The 23,998-nt window shown below is 42.6% G+C and overlaps 1 protein-coding gene across 1 annotated transcript; it reads right to left on the bottom strand.

The window, feature by feature from the left end:
• Window positions 1-3,372: 3,372 nt before the first annotated feature.
• LOC309364797 (retinol dehydrogenase 12-like) lies at window positions 3,373-20,237 on the bottom strand. The gene is made up of 7 exons (XM_081902709.1): window positions 20,113-20,237; window positions 17,282-17,400; window positions 13,970-14,125; window positions 8,554-8,658; window positions 7,477-7,686; window positions 6,050-6,239; window positions 3,373-4,678 (listed from the first exon to the last, which is right to left on the bottom strand). The coding sequence occupies exons 1-7, from the start codon at window positions 20,124-20,126 to the stop codon at window positions 4,576-4,578; spliced, it is 897 nt and encodes a 298-aa protein (XP_081758835.1). The 5' UTR covers window positions 20,127-20,237; the 3' UTR covers window positions 3,373-4,575.
• Window positions 20,238-23,998: the final 3,761 nt, after the last annotated feature.

Below are 23,998 nucleotides of genomic sequence, written 5' to 3'. Positions count from 1 at the left end.
CCAGCCGCCCGGCTTCGGGGCATCGTCCCGATGCCGGGCGGCGGGGCAGGAACGCCTCCCCCAGCCGCCCGGCTTCGGGGCATCGTCCCGATGCCACGCGGGGGCAGGAACGCCTCCCCCAGCCGCCCGGCTTCGGGGCATTGTCCCGATGCCGGGCGGCGGGGCAGGAACGCCTCCCCCAGCCGCCCGGCTTCGGGGCATCGTTCCGATGCCGGGCGGTGGGGCAGGAACGCCTCCCCCCGCCGCCCGGCATCGGAACGATGTCCCGAAGCCGGGCGGCCGGGCGGGAAAGCCTCCCCCTGCCGCCCGGCTTCAGAACGATGTCCCGGAGCCCGGCGGCGGGGCGGGAAAGCCTCCCCCCGCCGCCGGCATCGGAACGATGTCCCGAAGCCGAGCGGCGGGGCAAGAAAGCCTTTGTCCCCCCTGCCTGCCTTCCCAGGGGCTTTTAAATCGCCCCGGACAGCGGAGAAGTCCTCCGCTGTCCCGGGCGATTTTAAAATGCCGCCCGCCAGAAGAGGTCGGGGGAAGGCGGTTTCCATAGGAACGCATTAATTGATTTTCAATGCATTCCTATGGAAAACCGTGCATCGCAAGACGAAAAACTCGCAAGACGAAGAGACTTGCGGAACGAATTAATTTCGTCTTGCGAGGCACCACTGTATAGGTGGTACATGACCCCAGTCAAGCTTGCAAAAATTTACCATCTGCCCAATAACAAATGCTGGAAATGTAAAGAGGCTGAAGGTACTTTTTACCACCTTTGGTGGACCTGCCCAAAGATTAAAGCCTTTTGGGAGATGATCTACAATGAAATTAAGAAGGTCCTTAAGTGGACTTTTCCTAAGAAACCTGAGCTTTTCGTCTGGGCATGGTTGGCCAACTGGTGCCAAAGAAGGACAGGATTTTTTTCATGTACGCTACCACAGCAGCAAGAATTCTTCTGGCAAAGTATTGGAAGATGCAAGAACTACCTACTCTGGAAGAATGGCAGGCAAAGGTGACAGACTTTATGGGACTAGCAGAGATGACTGGCAGAATCCGAGACCAGGGGAAAGAGACAGTGGAAGAGGACTGGAAGAAATTCCAAACATATCTTAAAAACTGTTGTAAAATTGAGGAGTGTTAAGATGTCAAGGGGTAAGAAGTAGAGAATATCATGACCGATATCTTGTGCCCATTTAATCATAGCTGATTTCACCGTTTCATCCTGTGTATTCCATTTCAACAGCAAATTATACATTCTTGACCTAGACCATATTTCTAGATCTTTCTTTACTTCTGTCCAACACTTTTCATAGTTGTCCTTAAATAAGTTCACATTCTTAGATGTTAAGTTCACCCCCAGGTATTTCACTTTTTTCGTTATTTCCAAACCTGTTTCACTCTGAAATCTCTCTCTTTCTTCCATTGTTAAATTTTTTTCCAGCACTTTCGTTTTCTGTTTGTTCAATTTAAATCCTGCTACTTGACCAAATATCTCAATTAGTTCTAATACTCTTTTAGTACTAGTGTCTGGCTGTTGTAAAGTTAATACTAGGTCATCTGCAAATGCCCTTAGCTTATAATGTTTGGCTCCGACCTGAATTCCTTTAACCAACTGGTCCCTTCTAATCATGTTCAACAAAACCTCCAGGACTGATATAAAAAGCAAAGGGGATATTGGGCATCCCTGTCGTGTACCTTTTTCTATTGGTATTTCCTCCATTACCAGATTGTTTACAATTAACTTTGCTTTTTGTTAGAATATATTGCACCTATACCGTTTTGAAAACCTTGGCCTACCCCCATCCCTTGGAGATTCTTCTTCATAAAGCTCCAGCAAATATTATCAAAGGCTTTCTCCGCGTCCACAAAAATTAGAACAGCCTTCCTGTTAATGTCCACTTCTAGCAACTCCAAAATGTCTATAATGTTCCTCACATTGTCTGACATATGTCTCCCTGGGAGAAAGCCTGTTTGGTCCTTATGAATCTCCCCTAACAACACTCTCTTCAGTCTTTTTGCCAAAATGTCTGCAAAAATTTTATAATCCACATTAAGTAAAGATATAGGGCGGTAGTTTCTAACCTGGTTCTTTTCAGTCTCTGTTTTCGGTATAAGTGAGATAAAAGCCTCTTTCCACGATTCAGGTGCCTTTTTCCCCTCCAAAATTTCATTACAAACTTCCTTCAATGGTTGTATTAACCATTCCTTCAGCGCTTTGTAATATCTAGCAGACAAACCATCTGGTCCTGGTGATTTTCCCAGTTGCATGTTCTGAATGGCACCCTCTATTTCTTGTTCTGTTATTTTCTCATTCAGAATCATTTTGCTTTGTTCTGAAATTTCTGGCAGTCCATCTTTTTAAATAAATTCTTCTATTTCTTGTTCATTAACTGGCCCTTGTGCATACAATTTCTTAAAGAAACTTTGGAAACAATTACTTATCTCATTCGGTTTGTGGATAATCTTTCCATCCATTTCTAGACTTGTCACAGTGTTCAATTTCTGCCTCTTTTTCAATTGCCATGACAGAAGTTTCCCACATTTGTCTGCCGATTCAAATGTCTTTTGTCTCATTTGCTTTATTTTCCATTCTATTTCTTGATTCATCAGTTCCATATATTGCATCTGATAATACTTTATTTCTCTCAAGATCTCGTGAGACTTTGGTTTAGACCTCAATTTCTTTTCTCCTTCTTTCATTTTTTCTAGAATTTTTTTCTTTTCTCTCATTTTGTTTTTTCCTCTTTATAGAGTTCTGTTGAATTAGGAAACCTCGCATCACGGCCTTGCTAGCGTCCCAGATTGTTCTTTTCTTCACTTCTGTTCTCAAATTTATCTCAGAGTAATCTTTCAATGTTTTTTGGGCCTTCTTATAAATCTCTTCATCTCTGAATAGGGTGTCATTCATTCTCCATCTAAAGGATCCAGTTGTTGTTAATTTCATCTCCATCTTTACCGCGTTATGGTCGGAGCAAGTTTTTGGGCAGATTTCTATTTTTTTTATTCTTGGCGCCAGGCTACTAGTAACCCAAATTTGGTCAATTCTTGTCCATGTCATTTTTGCTTCAGAGAAAAAAGTTCCCTCTCTCTCAAGAGGGTTCCTTGTTCTCCAAATATCAATAAAGTCCATAGTTTCAGTCATTTCAAAAAAAGTCTTTGGTAATCTCCCTTCCTTAGAAATCACTTGTCTCTGTGCTTTGTCCATGTTTGTGGAGACAACTCCATTCATATCTCCCATCATTACGATTTTATAGTCTAAAAAGTCCATTAAGGTCTCATGCAACTTCTTAAAAAAAAGAAAATGTAGCCTTTCTAGGCCCTTTAAACCATGGGTAGGAAAATGTTGCACCCGAGCAGGGACGAAAGGAGCCAAACAACACCAAGGGGTTAAATCCAGAGAAAGAGCTTTTTATTCTGCCAACCCAGGTGGGCAGAGGAGCAAGTGTGATAAGTCACAAAACAAGCACGAAGTTCACAGCCATTGCACAGAGTATATATCCCCTTCCAGTTCCCTCCCCCTTTCTCCTCCTTCTTCAAGAGTCCTGCCCATGAGTTCCCCTGAGCATGAACAGAAAGTTTCTGTCTTGGGACCATTTTTGGACTTTTCCCAGGAAAGGGGGTGAGGGGGTTTCAGAGTGTTCCAGTTGTTTCATTCTTGTGCTTTGGCATGGTTTGACAGAAAGCAAGTTGCAATGTGGTTCTTAGCAAGGCCAAAAGCCTGAGAAAGGCCTGGGAAACAATGGACTGTTCTCTATCTTTGTTTCTCTACCTTTTTTAGTTACAGCAAGCGGAATATGCTTGGCTAATGCTTTTTGTCTTAGAGGAAATGCAGTTTTAAAATGCTTGAGGCAAGGCCTGGCTGGGGGGTTGAATTCACAAACAGTTTTTAGGGCTGTTTGGGGTAACCCTGTTTCCCTTCACAGTTAGCCGCCATCCATCCTCCAACCGCTTCCAGGCACTCACACAGGACCTTCACCGCCTTCACTAGTTCAACCCTAAGCTTGGCTTTCCTCAAAGAATCCTGAGAACTGTAATTTTAAGGGTGCTGGGAATTGTAGCTTGGGGGGTAAACTACAGTTCTTAGGATAATTTGTGGGGAGCCATGACTGTCAAAATGCTTTAAATGTTTGGTGTGGATGTGACTATAGACTTCCATTTTCAGATAATGCGTGCAGTGTTTTGTGGGTTTTTTAAAAAAGAGTTTTCAATGTGAAGTGAAGGAAGAGGATTCTGACTCAGCATATAAAAAAATAATACTTTTGCCCTCCTCTATGTAGGGATAATTTCTCAAAATCCAACCAATCTAACAGGTTTACATGTGAAAGTTATATCACAAACCAATAAGGGTAGATTCACTCCTTCCCCCCCCCAGGGAAGCAGTTATGTGTTTGCAGCTAAGTATCACTGTCTTCAGGTCACCAAAGAGTAGAACTCAGTGTTGATTGGAACATATTTTATTAATATACAATCTATGTTTATAAAGTGCCTGATAGACACTGACATCTACACATGAGAAGATAAGGATAGTTTATTTTGTTCTGGTTGCCTTCACATTCTGTCTATGAATGTCAACCACAGACCCATCCCAGTTCACTCCCACTGGATTCCCATCAGCTCACAGCTGACTTGCCAGAGTTTTTTTGCGGTCTCTTTGTTACAAGCCTGAGGAGCAACCCAGGCTGGTCTACAGTCACTGTAGAAAGAAAAAAATAAATATTCATTAGGCACTTTGTTAATCATTTGTTAAGCCATTCAAAACCATCAAAGAATCAGAATTCTGATTAAACATTGAGCGTATTTCCCAAATCAATATGATAGCAAATTGGGTTTATGGACAACAGTGGGCTAAGGTTACCCCAGCAGCACAATCCTATACATGTTTACTGAGAAGTAAGTCTCAGACAATTCAATAGGGTTGACAAGCAAGATGAGGAATAGCCAAACCTATTAACTGAGTGATCATATCAGAGCAAATTCAAACTCCTGAACAAAGGGGATGTTTTCATTGTTTTTGTATGGGGCACTGAACTTTGCCTAATTTTTGCAGTCATTGGTGCCAGAGACAGTTGCCACAAAACATGGTGGTTGCCGATAAAGAGACACTATGGCTTTGTTGCAGCTCCCCCCCCCCCAACTGAAGCTGCATCCGAATCATTTGAGAGTGAAGGAATTAGTGGCCAGCCCACTGACAGCAAAGCTGCGTGTCATTTCTCAAGTTACAAAATATAATAATGAATTATTGTTGGTGTTGTTTATTAAATTTATATACTGCCCTTCATCCAAAAAATTCAGGGCAGTTCACAAGATAAAGAAGCTGTCCTGCCCACTGTTGAAAAGGTAAGGGGCAAATTTTGGTATATGACACCCCCCCCCCCAATTGACTATGTATGAAAAGGGCTTTTGTTCTGTCTGGATGTTCCTGATAATAGCTTTGTTATTTCTGTATAGCTTCTGTATAGTTCGAAGATGGGATGCGGGTGGCGCTGTGGTCTAAACCACTGAGCCTAGGGCCTAGGACAAATCCCCGCGTTGCTCGGTCCCAGCTCCTGCCAACCTAGCAGTTCGAAAGCACGTCAAAGTGCAAGTAGATAAATAGGTACCACTCTGTCAGGGGAGGTAAATGGCGTTTCCATGCGCTGCTCTGGTTTCGCCAGCAGCGGCTTAGTCATGCTGGCCACATGATCCGGAAAATCTGTCTGCGGACAAACGTCGGATCCCTCAGCCAGTAAAGCGAGATGAGCGTCAAAACCCCAGAGTCGTTCATGACCGGACTTAACTGTCAGGGGTCCTTTACCTTTACCTTTACCTTTAATAGTTCAAAGGAGCAATTGCACTGTGTCTGCTGTACCAGAGGCAAAGACTTCTCACAACCCATGTCCACACTGCTATTTTTAAGTTAGAGCTATTGCATGTGATCTCTTTCTTTTAATGTGCAATGTGCCATTTTAATATTGCCTTCTGGGTCTGATGTGGGCACCTCTGAGCATTACCGCAGAAAAAATTATCCAGATGTGTTGAATCCAGATGTCTGTATTCCAACTGCAAATCACAATCCCAGACCCACCTGAAATATTGCCCACTCACTGACTCCAGTTCCTTTGCCACTGCACAGTAAATACTAGTCTGGGCTCCTTCTTTTGGTGTCTTAAACGTGAAGCGAAACAGCGCTTTAGAAATTCCTGACGTATTTGAGTAACGCGACAATTCAGAATCAACCACACCAGGATGTAAAGCATTGACAGTAACTCCAGTGCCTAGAAAAACATAAAGCAGAAATATCAACCAAAATATATGAATCCAAAGGTTCAAAAGGAAAGGAGTAATATTGTTCCCATGTACCAATACTAGGCATTGTTCCCTTGTACCCAATACTAGGCAGCTAGTATTGGACCACCCTTTTCACTGTAATACACACAATATCATTGCAATGCACAGAACCTTGTGCAGCACTCAATTAGTATCGAGGGTTTAACAAAGCCATTTTTTAAAAATACACAAAAATATAAATAAAACAGCAAAAAGTTAACATCTCTTAAATTGAAATCTGTTATAGCATACTAAATGAATGGTTTACATATTTAGGGGGGCGAGGCGGGAATGAACAGAATGTTAATCTGTCTTGATGGTTGGGGATCTCCCTCTCTCCCCGCAGTCTTGAAGTGCAATGCCCAGCACAGTTTGGGAACTAGCAACACTTATCAGAGCTAGTTTGAGTATGAACTGAGAGGAAAGGCAGCAGTGAGATGGCTTGGCTGAAACATCCTTGGGGATAAAGAAGCATTGGAGACTGTGGAAAGTGGATTCATAAATCACTGAAAACCCTTAATTTAGATAACATTAGAAGCCACTGGCAATGGCATGGGTAAGATACAATATTAGGACAATTTAGACATCCAACTCCTCCAAAATGCATGTCAGGTTAGCCCAATGGCCCTTTTCAATGTGCAATATTTAAAATTCCTTACTGGGGCAATGAGAAACATAGAGGTGATGTGGTGATGCATAACCTTTTCTCAACCCAACTATGGTTACGAGATTGAGGGAGGTTGGGAGCCAGTCAGGCAAGCTCTTTGAATTCAAAGACCAGACAGCCACTGTAGTGCTCTGCTTCACTTCAAAGGAATGAGCTATGTTGAAATTAGCTGCATCTAGGTGACAAAGAAGCAAAAGGACAACAAAGGAGCGGAGAGCTTGAAAGTTGCTTGCGAGTGAGAAGGGAAGTGGGCAGATGCTGCAGCGCCTGGGGGAGAGACATGTTTACCTCTGTGCTGCCAGCAAATAAATGAGGAAGCAAGATCTATGCTGTGCTAATGCTATGAGCCCCTCCATAATATGCTGAGATTGTATGTATGTGTCTCTCATGTGTGCAACCTTTCAGTAATCTGTGACTTCCCCCTTCCTCTCACATCCAGGCTTTGGCTATGGGCAACCCTATTATATACGTACATATGAGTGGTTGTGCGCCATTAGCATTTCATTCTTAAAGCTCACCTTGCAATTTACCAGCTAGCTCCCTGGTAAACAGAACATTAGCCAGTTTGCTTTGACAGTATGCCAGGAACCCATTGTAGTATTTCTCTCCCTGCAGGTTCTTGAAGTTTATCCGCCAAACAGCATGGAGGTGCGAAGACACATTCACTATCCGAGCTGGGGCTGACTCTTTCAAACGGTCAAGCAGCAGGAATGTTAGGAGAAAATGCCCTAAAGGGAGAGGAGATTTACAATTATTTACTGTACTAGAGCTTAGGGACGTGGCTGACGCTGTGATGTAAATCACTGAGCCTTGGGCTTGCCGATCAGAAGGTCGGCAGTTCAAATCCCCGCGACAGGGTGAGCTCCCGTTGCTCGGTCCCAGCTCCTGCCAGCCTAGCTGTTCAAAGGCATGTCAAAGTGCAAGTAGATAAATAGGTACCGCTCTGGCGGGAAGGTAAACAGCATTTCCGTGCAGTGCTCTGGTTTCGCCAGAAGCGGCTTAGTCATGCTGGCCACATGACCTGGAAAAACTGTCTGAGGACAAACGTCTGCTCCCTCGGCCTATAAAGCGAGATGAGCGCCGCAACCCCAGAGTCGTCTATGACTGGACTTACAGTAACTGTCAGGGGTCCTTTACCTTTACCTTTTTCTAGAGCTTATGGGCACACATATGTATAATGTAAAACTAAGCTTTAGAACAAAAATAGTACTCACAATAATGTAAACACTTTATGTTGTTTTTTAAATCAAACAAAATGACATTAATTTTACTGTACTATAAATCAACTAGAAATAGATAACCAAAAAATTGGCTGGTTAGTTCAAATGAATATATGAAATTCAACCAAGATGGGCACAGTATAAATAATTTAATTAAATCTCCAGGGGACTGTGACTTGGGGCCTGTCCATACTGGAGTTTACAGTGTGTCTATAACTTTTTGCGTTCAAATTTAATTTGTGTAATCCTCATGGTGTTACCCTCAACAACGCCTGTCTCTATGCTTTTCCTGTCTAAATTCAGGTTTACAAATACAGGAATAAAGAGAAGCCAGGTAATATATCCATTTATCACATCGATGTCTCATGATCTTACCAAGGTGATTGACTCCAATATGCATTTCAAAACCATCAGCAGTCTTGGAATAGGGAACCATCATCACTCCTGCATTGTTAATGAGGATATGGAGCTTCTTCTCCTCTACAGGAAATAATGGCCGAGATTGGGTATTAAGCAGAAAATACCAAAGACAAGAAGATTGAGATGGTTTAAGGAGCAAGGCTCTTATCATAACTAGCATTTGGTTACATGGCCACCTATCTGTCATGGATCCTTTATTTGACATTCCTCCTTCCCATGGGTTTGACTAGATCACCCGCATGATCCCTTTGAACTCTACAATTCTATGATTTAAGGTTACTGTGAATATATATGTTGGGAACAAGGAAGTACAGTATAGTAAATTGATAAAAATAATTAGCAAATACTAAGTGATGAAATATTAGACTGTGTTACTCAGTCTACAGAAAAACTTTACAGTTTAACCAACGGGACCGACCAGTGGAGGGAATTCAAACTTCTATCAGACAGAGGTGTTGATGGTTCTTGCCAAGATCTCCTACTAGTTTAGGTAAATAGTGAGATACCACCACCTGTTGGACCACGTGACAGGATAAATAAATAAATGGAAGCACTAGTGGGAAAGAAATGGATTGTATGAATGGCCTGTTACCTCAGACTAATTTCCAGTGAATATTGTATGTATCCTTATTGCTCAAGTATCTGAGTGCATACATACCCATTTTGAATGGGTTTTGGCAATTGTAGGAGTCCAACTTCATGGACTATTATTTATTTAAAAATTATCTCTAAACCTTTATTGTTAGCTAAATATATAATATACCCTGTGTCCATTCTGAGTGACACATGTTTTGGATAGAACACTACTATCATTAGCAGGGTTTATTATATCTAAGGAGCTGAACAGTCATTCCTACACACACACACACAAACATATTATTACCCTTTCAGGCAAAATGCAGCATACATGCTTAAATGTGTTTACTCAAAAGCATATCATCCTTTTAATCAGAGTGCCCAAGAGTGCAATGAGTCAATTATAAGAATAGCTATTCTGGGTCATACCTAAGGTCCATCTACCATGTCTCTGGCAGTTAACATTGCCAGGTGTTTTATATAAGACATCTCAAAATTCAAATGGAAGCTGTGGAATGATCCATCTCCTGCTTCAAAGTGCCAGAAAGGTTCAAGGGAAAGCTTCCAAGCAAAAGGTTAGCTCCTCTTAAATACAAGAACATTGTCATGGAAGGTTTAAAGTGGAGATCGCCAAGCAGGCACAAGGCCTTCTTTGGTGCCCTCAGGCGGGTTCCTTAGACTCTAAGCTTCTATTTAAAAAATTAAGTCTCTAGCCCTCTTAGAAGGAAAGTTATGAAGCAAAATGTGCAGATTCCCTTCTAAGTGATTTCTGTGAAATGAATTGGCTTAGCTGCTCCCACCTGCCAGTGTTTTTAGGCCAATTAGTAAAGTCAATGTGGTGACTGTAAAGTACCGGTAAGTTGTTTGGATACCAGGCAATAGAAATCCCTGAGGTCATTAAAAGTTTCTGTTTACCCCTCCCCTTTACTGTACTTTTCCTGCTTCTGTCTTATTTTCTAGGAGTTCTTGGAATAGGTTGAACTACTTTTTCCCTAGCAACTAGGACACGTCTTTTCTGTAGTGGACTCATTCAAGATTAGGTACCTGCTAAAAGTTATTTTCTGTAAATAGGTAAAGGTACCCCTGCCCGTACGGGCCAGTCTTGACAGACTCTAGGGTTGTGCGCTCATCTCACTCTATAGGCCGAACTGCTAGGTTGGCAGGCGCTGGGACCGAGCAACGGGAGCGCACCCCGCCGCGGGGATTCGAACCGCCGACCTGACGATCGGCAAGTCCTAGGCGCTGAGGTTTTACCCACAGCGCCACCCGCTTCTGTAAATGCTACACAATAAATGCAGGTTGGTGTTAAATACCGGTAATTCCCTCCACAAATGGCAAATACAAAATGTGAAATTTGCAAAAAGGCTCAGGCATGTCTCCTGCTGTGCAGAAGCTAATGTCCAAGTACTTATTAAGAATTCACAGCATTGTTAATTTCCAGTATAATGGGATACATTTCTACTTCAGATGTCTCTGTGTTCAGTGGGAGTTATTCCCAGTGTTATAAAAAAAATTAGGTCATATATAAAATAAATAATGTTTGATAACTGTATATATAAACCACACGTCTGAAACCCCATAGACAAGGTCCTGAACAAATTGACCTCAAATATTTATCTGCAAGGTCAAAGTGAGAAACCTTCCCCATGTCTCTTTCCTCACAAATCCTGTCCTCACAAATCCTGTCTTAAGGGCACATTCAAGATATGAACAGGGTGTGAGCTGTGACCTAGATTCAGGAATTAAGTAGTTATAATAACAAAAGCCCCTTCATGGATCACTGCCTTGCTGTGGTGAAGGGGCTTGAATAACTCAGAGAAGCTATGAGCTATGCTGTGCAGGGCCACCCAAGATGGACAGGTCATAGTGGAGAGTTTTGACCAAACATGATCCACCTGGAGCAGGAACCGGCAAGCCACTCCAGTATCCCTGCCAAGAAAACTCCATGGACAAAGACAACAGGCATATAAAAGTTATGACGCTGGAAGATGAGCTCCTCAGGTCAGAAGGCATCCAACATGCTACTGAGGAAGAGCGGAGGACAAGTACAAGTAGTTTCAGAGCTGATGAAGCAACTGGGCCAAAGCCGAAAGGACGCTCAGTTGTGGATATGCCTGGAAGCGCAAGGAAAGTCCAATGCTGTAAAGAAAAATATCGCATAGGAACCTGGAATGTAAGAACCATGAACCTGGGTAAGTTGGATGTGGTCAAAAATAATCTGTTCAAGAAAATTGGAGATATGAAAGGAAAATTTCATACAAAGATTACCATAATAAAAGACAAAAGTGGAAAGGACCTAACAGAAGCAGAAGACATCAAGAAGTGGTGGCAAGAATACAGAACTATACCAGAAAGAAATGGATGTCTCGTATACCCCAGGTAGTGTGGTTGCTGACCTTGAGCCAGACATCCTGGAGAGTGAAGTCAAATGGGCCTTAGAAAGCACTGCTAATAACAAGGCCAGTGGAAGTGATGATATTCCAGCTGAACTATTTAAAATTTTAAACGATGATGCTGTTAAGGTGCTACACTCAATATGCCAGCAAATTTGGAAAACTCAGCAGTGGCTAGAGGATTGGAGAAGATCAGTCTACATCCCAATCCCAAAAAAGGGCAGTGCCAAAGAATGCTCCAACTACCGCACAATTGCACTCATTTCACACGCTAGCAAGGTTATGCTTAAAATTCTACAAGGCAGGCTTAAGCAACATGTGGACCGAGAACTCCCAGAAGTGCAAGCTGGATTTCGAAGGGGCAGAGGAAGCAGGGACCAAATTGCAAACATGCGCTGGATTATGGAGAAAGCTAGAGAGTTCCAGAAAAACATCTACTTCTGCTTCATTGACTATGCAAAAGCCTTTGACTGTGTCGACCACAGCAAACTATGGCAAGTTCTTAAAGAAATGGGAGTGCCTGATCACCTCATCTGTCTCCTGAGAAATCTCTATGTAGGACAAGAAGCTACAGTTAGAACTGGATATGGAACAACTGATTGGTTCAAAATTGGGAAGGGAGTACGGCAAGGCTGTATATTGTCTCCCTGCTTATTTAACTTATATGCAGAATTCATCATGCAAAAGGCTGGGCTGAATGAATCCCAAGCCGGAATTAAGATCGCCGGAAGAAATATCAACAACCTCAGATATGCAGATGACACAACCTTGATGGCAGAAAGTGAAGAGGAATTAAATAACCTTTTAATGAGGGTGAAAGAGGAGAGCGCAAAATATGGTCTGAAGCTCAACATCAAAAAAACGAAGATCATGGCCACTGGGCTCATCACCTCTTGGAAAATAGAAGGGGAAGAAATGGAGGCAGTGAGAGATTATACTTTCTTGGGCTCCATGATCACTGCAGATGGTGACAGCAGTCACAAAATTAAAAGACGCCTGCTCCTTGGAAGAAAGGCGATGGCAAACCTAGACAGCATCTTAAAAAGCAGAGACATCACCTTGCCAACAAAGATCTGTATAGTTAAAGTGAGAGCTGGACCCTAAAGAAGGCTGATTGCCGAAGAATTGATGCTTTTGAATTATGGTGCTGGAGGAGACTCTTGAGAGTCCCAGGGACTGAAAGAAGATCAAATGCATCCATTCTTAAGGAAATCAGCCCTGAGTGCTCACTGGAAGAACAGATCGTGAAGCTGAGGCTCCAATACTTTGGCCACCTCATGAGAAGAGAAGACTCTCTGGAAAAGACCCTGATGTTGGGAAAGATTGAGGGTAGAAGGAGAAGGGGACGACAGAGGACGAGATGGTTGGATGGTGTTCTCGAAGCCACAAACATGAGTCTGACCAAACTGCAGGAGGCAGTGGAAGACAGGAGTGCCTGGCGTTCTCTGGTCCACGGGGTCACGAAGAGTCTGACACGACTAAACGACTAAACAACAACAACAACAAAAAAAAGAGTGGCCAAAACCCAGATAATGCAATCAGGTAACTTGCCAGGAGATAAACAACGCACTCAGGTTTGTTGTAGACCACCTTTTCTGTGATGTAGGTATGATGTATCTGGGGGGTGGTCTTGGGCTACACCCCTTCTGTGATGTATGTATGATGTTTCTGGGGGTGGTCTTGGACTCCGGGACGGGCAATTTAAAATGTCTATATAAGGGCGGACACACCTTTGTTCTGGATCCTCCTCCTCTCTCCTGTGGGTGGGGGAGCACCCTGTTGCAACAGTCAATAAAGATCAGGCTTACTAGCTGCTTTGCTTCTCAATATTCTCTGGCTGGTCTCTGTTATTTTCTCCTACTGATAGAGAACCTACGAAAGGACTCTATATGGGCTCTTGGGTACCCCATAAGGGGAAAGGAGCAGTTTTGTCACTTATAACACCAGGTAAATGGCTACAGGATGTCAGCCTTCGCTTTGTTTTGAAATGGAGAAAAGAGGAATCTTTTGCCTTTAACAGCTGTGTCACTACAATCAGGACCAGCAGGACATAGATGACTTCCTGTGCTAAGCATGAGGATGTCCAAGGGTGGGGTAAGGGTGGAAAATCAGCAATGACTGTTCTCTCTTTTGTTCTGTGTTATGCTATGGCAGCCATATTGTGTTAAGCCATGGCCCCCATTACTGTACAGCAATTTTGTGACTGGAGCAGTCAGCACTCTCTCAAAATTCAAAATGTGCCCCCTGGTCTAAAATGGTTATTGATCCCTGGTTTAAAGAACACATAGGGAAGCCAGACAAATACCTCTCTATTTTAAACAAAACCTATGAAACTCTTGACTCCACACAGATTATCTCTAGGACCAGTAACTACACAGGTGCCAACTTTTAGTCAGTCATACCTTTTAGGAAATCTTCTGCAAATGCCCGTATAGATTTGCTATCAGACAGGTCCAGTTTTTTCACAATAACTTGTTGATTCCCTGTTTCAGCTATAATTTCACGGGCTGCTGCTTCCCCCTTTGCTATATCTCTGCAGGCAAGGATGACACGACCACCTTCAAAAGGGAAATTAATAGAAAAGAGGAATAAGACAAACAAGCTGTTTCTAAACTTGGTCCTGGTCCTGTCTTTCTAGACTAATTTCTTTTAATGGAACAAAATATAAAATAATATAAAAATTCTACAATATGAATATGTGAATATAAATATATGTAAAAGCCCTTTTGCCAGCAGATGTTATAGGCAGCAATAAATTGTGAATCTTTGTGGGAGGGGAGTAATACTCAGCTTTTTTAAGCTCACCTCAAGCATTTGAAGTAGTTGCCCTTGTCTAATTACCCATTACTATGTTCAAGAAAAATACACTTGAATGTATTTCTAAAAATGGAAATTACCTTTGGTTAAAGTTATTTTAGGGGACAGAATACATACATTTATAGTAATAAATACACCCCCCTTACCCCAAATGTAATGGCTGTATTCAGATATAACGCTAAACCATGGTTAATTAAATATATCGAGACTGCAGTTCCAATGGGACGCAGTCAAATGTTCATTCCACCAATGAGGGCACATTCAGAAGGGCTGGACTACAGCTCTCATCACCCCTGACCACTGGCCATGCTGAGGAGTAGTGGAAGTCCAGCAACATCTGGAAGGCCACTGGCTCCTCATCCCTGTGGTAAAGAATTACATGTGGATCACATTGTTTGGCCTTTTAAAGCAACAACTGTGTACTCCTAGACAGGTCTACTCAGCAGTATTGACCATTTGCTTCAATTGGACTTACTTCCAGGTAAGTGTGTAAGGTTGCAGCCTAAGGAAAGTGGCATGATAGAGGTTTCTAAAATTATTTATTGTATAGAAAAAGTGAATACAGAGAAGTGAATACAGAGAACTACACGGTATGCCAAGTATGCTTTTATTTTTTTTTTAAATAATTTTTATTAAGGTTTTCCAAATTAAAACAAATAAAATCCAATTCATAAACTTTTTCCAATATCCAGGACTTCCCCTCCCCACCCCCTCTTGTGTTCCAAATCTTCCAAAAAAGCAATGATATTCAACAAATTCTTATTCCCAAAATACACTCATCATCAATAACTCAATTTATCCAAATTTCCATCCCCTAAGGTCGACCTATTCCCTTCCACGAGTTCCCCCCTTTCAGATATAATACAGATGAAAATAGAATAAAAACAAACAATAATTTTACAACCTTTGGATTCCAAATTTCCCTCCCCTCTTTCCCTGTTGCGTTCCCCCTATCCCTCCACTTCTAGTGTCTTCCTGATGAACCCACCTTTCACTAAACCCACATCCCTCTGGTTCTTTACCGGTCTTTTTTTTTTTTTAAAATGGCATACATTAAACTTCTGGCATTTTTAAAATTACAGATGTCCAATCATAGAAGGAGTCTATCAAAGGGGGCCCATTTCTTCTATCCAGATTTTTATATCCAGGAGTATAAGCTCCAATTTTATATCCATAAGCTTGTCAAATCTGGATATCCCAAATGTTCCCACATTCTGTCCAGTTCTTGTTGTTTCCTTGTTCTTGTCAATCACTCTCCTCCTTTTTACTTCCCTGTTCCCTCACAGAAATGTTCTTTTTCCAAAGGCTTCTAGTGTCTCTACAGAGGCTTGTTATTCAGGAGCAAAACATTACATCATGTTCCTTTCATTTTTCAACAGATTAATCCATTGTTTCCAGTAAAGTGTAGGCCTCTGTAGACAAAATAATGTTCCATTTCTGCAGTTTCCCAGGAGATTAAAAATTCTATCCAACTGTTCAAGTTTCCCGTCGAAAACACATGCAATGTCCCTCAGCTCCTCTAGGTGGATTACAATAACAAAGTTCCCTTCCAGATCACATCCGCCAGTCCAAATAACTTATAAATCCTTATTTGAAACAATTTATCTCCAATTTATAACAAATGTAGCCGGCAAAGTCCTCATAACAAAGTCTCAATTTCATTCTTCCGTTTTGACAGCTCTTTGACAGCTGTCAAAACCTCCGTTGTTCTTCTCCAGGCATTTTCACGAATCGCTCCAGGGATTCCGGGGGGGTTACTTTTTAATACAAATTCCACTTTTCTCCTCCAGCTCAATCTTATAAATTTCCCTCGCGAAGTTGCTAGTTCGGCAAGATAAGGTTCTTCTCGATCTTAGTTATCCAGTCCTTTGTTTTGGCTCTTCTACAATTCGGGGGGGGGCTGACTTCCTTTTTTCCACCTCCCCCGTTCGCTCCAAATTCTAAAAATTTATCCCTCTTTTTAGTCCATATTCCAATTACTCACGGGTTCTTCTTTTGGGTCCAAATTTTCAATAGAAGAAGTCAGCGCTCTCCGCCGGATGGCATGCGGCTGCGCTCGGCAGGGATAGCAGAGGACTCAAAGCACCACGCTCCTCCCCGGCACCCGATCCGTAGCCTTTAAAAAGGCTCCTTCACGAATCGAGAGGGCGCTGACGGTGCCAGCCGAGTCTCCATGTCCACGGCCTCCGTGGCCGTGGTTTTTAAGGGTCCCCGCATCGCCGGTGCGGTAGGACCCAGCCCCTGCCGAGCAGGCTCCCTCCGGAGCTCGGAGGGAGCCCGCCATTCGGCGATGGCGCCGACCCGGAAGCAACCAAGTATGCTTTTAGAGCCAAAGGGGAAATATATAGTTAAAACAGATATGGCAGCTTACATATTAAAGTGCAGCTGCTATTGCAGAGCCCTTGTGGCGTGTTTTTTTAAAAAAAACAACAACATGCCTCCTCTCCTTCAGGGGGCTTATGTAATTCAGTGAATTTCCTTTAAAAAATGAAAATAAATCCTATGAACCAGAAACCCTCTGTTTAAGGAAAGAGTTAAGGCACTTATAAATTTGCTTGTTCACTTAAAAATGGTTAAGGCAGCCTTTATTCATTTAAACCCTGATGGTGGCAATCTCTGCAACATCCATGTGATGAAAATAGGGGTGCTCTCGTGGGAGCCAGTGTCTTTTGGTCCAGCGCTCTGGTGTGAGAGAGCCAATTTGCAGGAGAGTATGAAACAAACAAACAAAAAACAAAAACAAAAAAAGAGTGTCTTTTGGTCTGGCACAAGCCAGCTGACTCACAGCAAATTACTGGACTAAAAAACAGGATGGCTTCTGTAATTCAGAGATGTCCCACTCAATTCGGTATGGTTGAGTGGCATGTGGTGGGTGATGAATGGGACAGACAACTTGCCTCTTTGTGCGAGGTCCTTGGCAGTTTCCTTCCCTATTCCAGTGTTAGCCCCTGTGACCACGGCCACCTTTCCATCCAGCCGAGCGGTTGATGTGCATACTCCTCCTGCAAACCACTTCCTAAAACATAAGAGAGCGCAGCCGTAAATGTTACTTTGGTATGTATAGAGGTTTTCTCTTGGCCTGCTTCTCTGGGCAGCTCAGATGCTAGAGCATGAGACTATTAATGTCAGGGTTGTGGATTTGAACCCCACATTGGGCAAAAGATTCCTGCTTACAGGGGTTGGAATAGAGGACCCTCATCATCCCTCCCGACTCTACAATTCTGTGATTCTGTCCTTTAACCTTCTCCTCTGGCTCATGCATTCCCACATCACTTTCCAAACCACAAAAAGTCTGTTTAAAAATATAACAACAACGAGCAGCTGGATTTAGACTGTAGAATTCTAAAGTACCAGAATGCGCTTGACGCCTTTCCCACAAAGTAATCTGGGGGCACCCTCAGATTCTATGCCAGAGAACAGAGACTTTCCTTTCTAAGACACCCAGCGAGCCTTTTTGACGGAAGAGCATGGTAAAAAATCCCTTTAAATGAAAAAAATGTATCACCAATTAAGCAAAAATCTGAAGAAACAATATTGCTACTGGTTTGGGAGATGAGTCTGGATGATATCTGTGGATCTCTTGCAGGCCTGCGATTTTTCGTCTGTGAGGTTATATTCTACAAGAGGAAACCTGGTGAACCAGTCAAACTGGTTCCTTGGTTAAATAAGTTATTTTGATCTATTTTGATCTATTTTTTAATATTGTGCAATAATTGCATTTTAAATGTCGTAAGCCACGCCCTCCCTGGGACCTTAAGGTGTAGGGCAGATAATAAGTAGCGATGACAACAAAAATCAATCAATCAGGATCAGAATGGCTTTGACACCTTAAAAAGTTAGGTAGGAAATAGATGTGTTGCCATAATGACCACTGTAGATGCTTCAAAGAGCAGGTAGGTATTCCCACGTCCTCCTTACCTGGCTGGATACCATGCTTTGCTAGGAAGGAAAACAAATAGGCCAGGGATGTTAGTTTTGGTATTTGAGGTTTGTCTGAGCTAGACTCCGTAGGCTGTGCTGAATCCAAAGATATGCAGCAGAATGGTGGGGGCTAAGAACCTAATGGAGAGGCAAGATCTGTTGGAGTGTTGATGCTGTGAGCCATTCCATCCTATGCTCAGGTTGTATATATGCATAAAGAAAATGGTATATCCTACAGCTCAATAGCCATTAACTTTCTGTTACATACCACCCCAATCTCTGAGCAGTGAGAGACTCCAGAGGTGCCTGTGCTTCCCAGGGATTTGCTTCTTTGGAGTGAAGACCAATGGAGACTGTTGCTGCTGTTAGGATATATGGTTTTATTGGCACATATGCATATACAACTAGAGCATAAGATGGAGGCACTCACAGGATTAGCAACCCCAAAGTCCAGCACTGAGCAAGTCATGTCTCTGTTTCCCAGCTTCCAGCTCCCTCACACTACTCTGCTGTTGTTCTTCTACTTACCAGCCAGGCGAGGGGAAAGGCTGGTTTCTATGGCACTGAGCAACTTCTTTGGCTATGCTAAATGGTACCACCTAACTAGCCAGCGAAAGATATTCCCTTGACAAAGCAAGTGGTTTGGCAACCTTCGCCTTCTGCATTCCCTCACAGATACAGGCAGTAACCAGTGCTAAGTTATTTCGCACCCTAGGTTGAACTACTTGCACAAAACTACTAATTTCAGTTTTCAAAAGCAGATGTCTTGTGGAAAAAAATAAGATTATCAGAAATTTATAAGATACAATATTACAAAAACTCACCTATATAAAACTGCCCCTCAAAGGTCAGTACTTAATACCCATTAAGTTCAGTAAGGCTTTCTCTCACAATTGCAGCCTAAGGTCACATCTGCACCATACATTTAAAGTGCATGGCTTCACCCAAAGGTTCCTAGCAACTTTTTTTAGTTTAGCCTTCAGAATGTCGCTAGGGAGGGCTGAAACAAATCTCCCCAAAGTGCTAGAGCCCAATTGAGCATATTAATGAGAAAGGGGGAAAGGGAGAGGGGGCCACACAATGCATGCAATAATTGTAGATATGAGAGTCCCATGGACTGCAAGAAGACCAAACCTATCCATTCTGAAGGAAATCAGCCCTGAGTGCTCACTGGACGGACAGATCCTGAAGCTGAGGCTCCAATATTTTGGCCACCTCATGAGAAGAGAAGACTCCCTGGAAAGGACCCTGATGTTGGGAAAGATGGAGGGCACAAGGAGAAGGGGACGACAGAGGACAAGATGGTTGGACAGTGTTCTCGAAACTACCAGCATGAGTTTGACCAAACTGCGGGAGGCAGTGGAAGACAGGAGTGCCTGGCGTGCTCTGGTCCATGGGGTCACGAAGAGTCTGACACGACTAAACAACTAAAGAACAACAACATTTCAGTGTGCCAAGGAAATATTAATCATAACCTCAATGAATATTAAATAATAATAATATTTTCTTACTTATACCTCACCCACTCTGGGAAACTTCCAGCATAATAAAAGTGCAGTAAAAAGTCAAATATTAAATTAGGTTAGAAATTATTTACACATAGTACAGTCCTAACCAAATCTACTCAGAAGTAAGTCCTACCCCCAGGTAAGTGGGGTTAGGACTGCAACCTGCTTGGTTTTGTCTACTTCTTGTAGTTCAGTATGGCATACAAAAATGCATGTGGCCTATGCAAAATGTTACTTGTGGTTCTGAGAACAAGTTAATAAAGCCTACAGGATAGCTAGTGAAATAAAGAAACCCAAACCTGAGAGCTGACATTGTAGAAAACTTCTCCTCTGCAAATGAAATTTCTCAACTGACTGACAGATATAAAACAGTGAGAGGTGTGGGAGGAGTGCCACATGATTAGAAATAACGAATTACAAGAATTGAAAGTTATGACACCACCTGTTGGCAAATGCTAATAGCTGGGAGGAACCAAGAGTGACAGGCTGCTTACTGAGCATTAATCCTGATTTATCTGGAGGGAGGTGTAGAATGTTGCATCAAGCAATTTTTATCCCACACTTTCCAGTGCATTTCCCCAACACTATACTTATTGCAAAAAAATCCAGTCTTAGGGGAAAGTGGGTTTGTTACGCAAGATATCCAAATCTCCTTTCATTGTACAACCTGAAGTTGCCAGTCCAGTACAGGACTGAATCCCAGTCCAAACGGCCTGGAAATATTTAATATACTTGCAGAGGTAAAGACAGCTAGGTCACTTTAGACCCTAGACTGAATAGTCTTTTGTGGGGAGGCAGGGGGAGGATATTTATATTTATCTTATTTCATAAAACCTCTAAATAAAGTGTCCTATATGGAATTGATCTATAGCCTCTACTTGTTAATGTACTTCTGTCTCACTATCAGAGTAAAGCAAGTGGGTTTATGACACAAACAGCAACTAGGTGATTTTTAGCAGGAAATTGGCCTGGTCCTGCTTTCTGAACCAGATGTGCATTGCAAATTGGAGCCCATGTTTCTGCTTTTCTTTAAAAAATAGAAAGGGCTATCTAAACACACTTTTTAAAGACTATGAATAGTGTAACTTGAAGCCCAACAATGCAATCTGCTGCTGGAGGAGAAACAGTGTTTTGTCCATCCAGCAGCAGCCCATTGGGTTTCTGGATTACAGGTACCGGTAATATATAATGTATGTATTCTCACTGAAATGAACACACAGAAATAGATGTTGACTATATATCTTGTTTTATCTCATCAACTTTTTATATATAGGGGCAATGATTGCAAGCCCCCAGTCATTGGAGACTTGACCATGAGTGTCAATGCAGGTCAAGAGTGAAGCCAGAGTGGGGGCCCAGAAGTCCAAATTGTTTTTAATGGCCTCTGCTGGGATTAGGTCTTCCCCTGGGGCCTTCCCAGTCTTAGCTGAGCTACCTAGTTCTTAATCTCTGTTACCATCACTGGAGCCCACATTGGCAGATTTCCTATCATTTGGCTAGCTCTTCCATTTTCAGCAGAGCTGTCCGAGTAAAGTTCCTGAAAGTGTGCCTCCCAGGTCCCTGGGGGGATGTGACAGTCCACCATGGTTGGGCCATAGCCTTGTGGGCTAGATGTGATATGCCAGAATGTGGATGAATCATTGGATTTAACTGCCTGAATAAGTAAAGTTCAGGTGTTCTTAATGGCTTCCCTTTTCTTACGTGCCAGCAGATGTTTATAGTGTCTCTTCTGCTGGAGGAGGTCCATAGCAGCTGTTGCTTTGGCCTTGGAAATACCTACACCAATGTAGTGCTGTTATGCACCAGGGCTGGCCTAAGACACTTTTGGCCACAAAAAGAAGTGAGCCACAAAATGCCCCACACACACTCCAGGAAAGAAGGGGTGAGTCAAGATCTACATCAGCAACAAGGGAGGAAATAAAGATCCTGCATCAGAATCTACTGTCCCTGTGGATCCTGCCACCTGAAGCAGTTGCCTCACCTTGCCTCATAGCTGGCAGGCCCTGATGAGCACACAAACTTTATTATGATCATCCTTAGCACGTCTAAATCAATCATAAGATTGCTCACAACCTTTTATGTAAACTCTTCCCAAATAGACTCTTTTTATTATTGGTTTATTTATTTTTATGCAGAAAATAAAATATGAAACAACAGAAAACACCTCAGTCCTGGATTCACCAAGGTGTCACACCACTTCCATTATGAGACACCACCCTAACCATCACAGACTCTTTTGAGATCACCCACAAAATTATTCCAATCTAATCTCAGGTATCAGTGTAAATTGCATCATATTGTTTAAGTACACTGCGCTCCCCTGCTTAAGCCTAGTTGTGCAATGTACTTGACTATCACTCCTCCTCCACTTCTACTTTACCCTGCACTTCAATATTACTATTTCCAGAATGGCTAGCAAATCATTTGAAATAGATTAAAATAATAAAATTACCAAGAAGTATAATTAGCAAAGCAGTACAGTAAAAGCATACCAGCATACCAGCTGAATAAAGCCAATTCAAAACAGCTTTTAGATGTCTGGGAAAATTAAAAGGGCTTCACCTTGCATCAAAAAAGACATGAGAATAGGTGTCAGGTGAGCCTGACTGGGAAGAGTATTCCTAGGGTCATTTAGTCTAATCCTCTGCAATGCAGGAATCTTAACTAAAGCATCCATGACAGATGGCCATCTAAACTTTGCATAAAAGCCTCCAGTGAAAGAGAGCCCACAACCTCCTGAGGTTCTCCTGACCGTTCTAGGGTCAAACAGCTGTTAACTGTCAGAAATTTCTTCCCAATGTTCAGTCGGAATCTCCTTTCTTGTAACCTGAATAGCAGGGGGAAAGAAGCTTGCTCCATCTTCCATGTGCTCCATTCTAGAGGTGAATGGGGCACTGTAACTGAAAAGGCTTCTCAGTGGCCAATGATTTGTCTCACCTCCAGATATGGGGGCACCTCCCATTCCCAGTATAGGGTTTGAGTTGCATACTCCTCCTGCAACCCACTTCCTAGAACACAACAGTACCTTCAGAAAAATCACACGTTGGTCAAGCAAGACATATTACTCTAAAAGAGCCCTTTAAACTCAAGATGAGCCCTGCCTGCACAGGAACTGCTCAGAGATTGCCACCTGTTCATACGTTGAACAGACATGTCATATTTTCATGCACTGGCTAAAAGGAGAACATCCATTAGGGAGTCAAAGGAGGGTGTTTGAACCAACTTGAAAGCAATTCTATTGCCCATTTCAAACTTGTCATGTGCTTGAGAAGTCAAGTATGCTTCCAAAAGAAATAAGGTAACTTGCAAGAGCTGAACTGCTCTGTAGAGATATAAATCAAAATGTCAGTCTTTGTCATAAGGACTGTGACACAGCAATGACAGCTATAATGACCAGCATGTAGTAATGGCCCATCATGTAACCCCATATTTATTTGGAATTATGTGACTAGATATCCACAATTAACTTTTGCTCTTCTCCCCTCCTAGAGCCAAGCTCTGTGCTCCTGGACATCTCTTCCTTGGCTCCTGGTCTCACTGGCTTTAAATAGGCTAGTAGACTAGGCCACACATGCTTCTTTTTCTGGGCTCAGGGCAGTTCCATGAAATATAGTTGGGAACCTGGCACTGCACCATTGTCGTGGTGATGGCACCACACTGTGTGGTCCACTTGGCTCAATCATGTTGGCTGAAGTTGCATAGCAAATGGCACCTCTGCTATTATGACAGCAAGCTCTTTGGGGCTGACCTGGACTGCGATGGAGTACTTGTATACATACAAACATGCATGTACATGTATGGGTACATGTATGAATACACAGGTGGTGCTATGGTCTAAACTACTGAGCCTCTTGGGCTTGCCGATCGGAAGGTCGGCAGTTCGAATCCCTGTGATGGGGACCACTGTAAGCAGATGAAAACAGTAGCAGGATGCTAATAACACTTGTAATTTAGTAAATATCATGGACAACAGAGAGATATAAAATATGGGTTATGAAATAATATGCATTTGAACAAATTGACAATTGGACCCATGGAGAGGAGGGTGGGTACTCTGGAGATTCAGAGAAATCTCTAAATATGGATATGTATTTTGTATTGTTATAATTCTACACTTGTAAAATCTAATAAAAATTATTGGGGGGGGGAGTACAAACAAATGAGCCTAACTTCCAACAGGGTGAA

Source organism: Podarcis melisellensis (assembly GCF_964234715.1).
Source record: "Podarcis melisellensis genome assembly, chromosome: 1".
Lineage (NCBI taxonomy): Eukaryota > Metazoa > Chordata > Lepidosauria > Squamata > Lacertidae > Podarcis > Podarcis melisellensis.
This window is presented reverse-complemented; position numbering and strand designations above follow the sequence as displayed.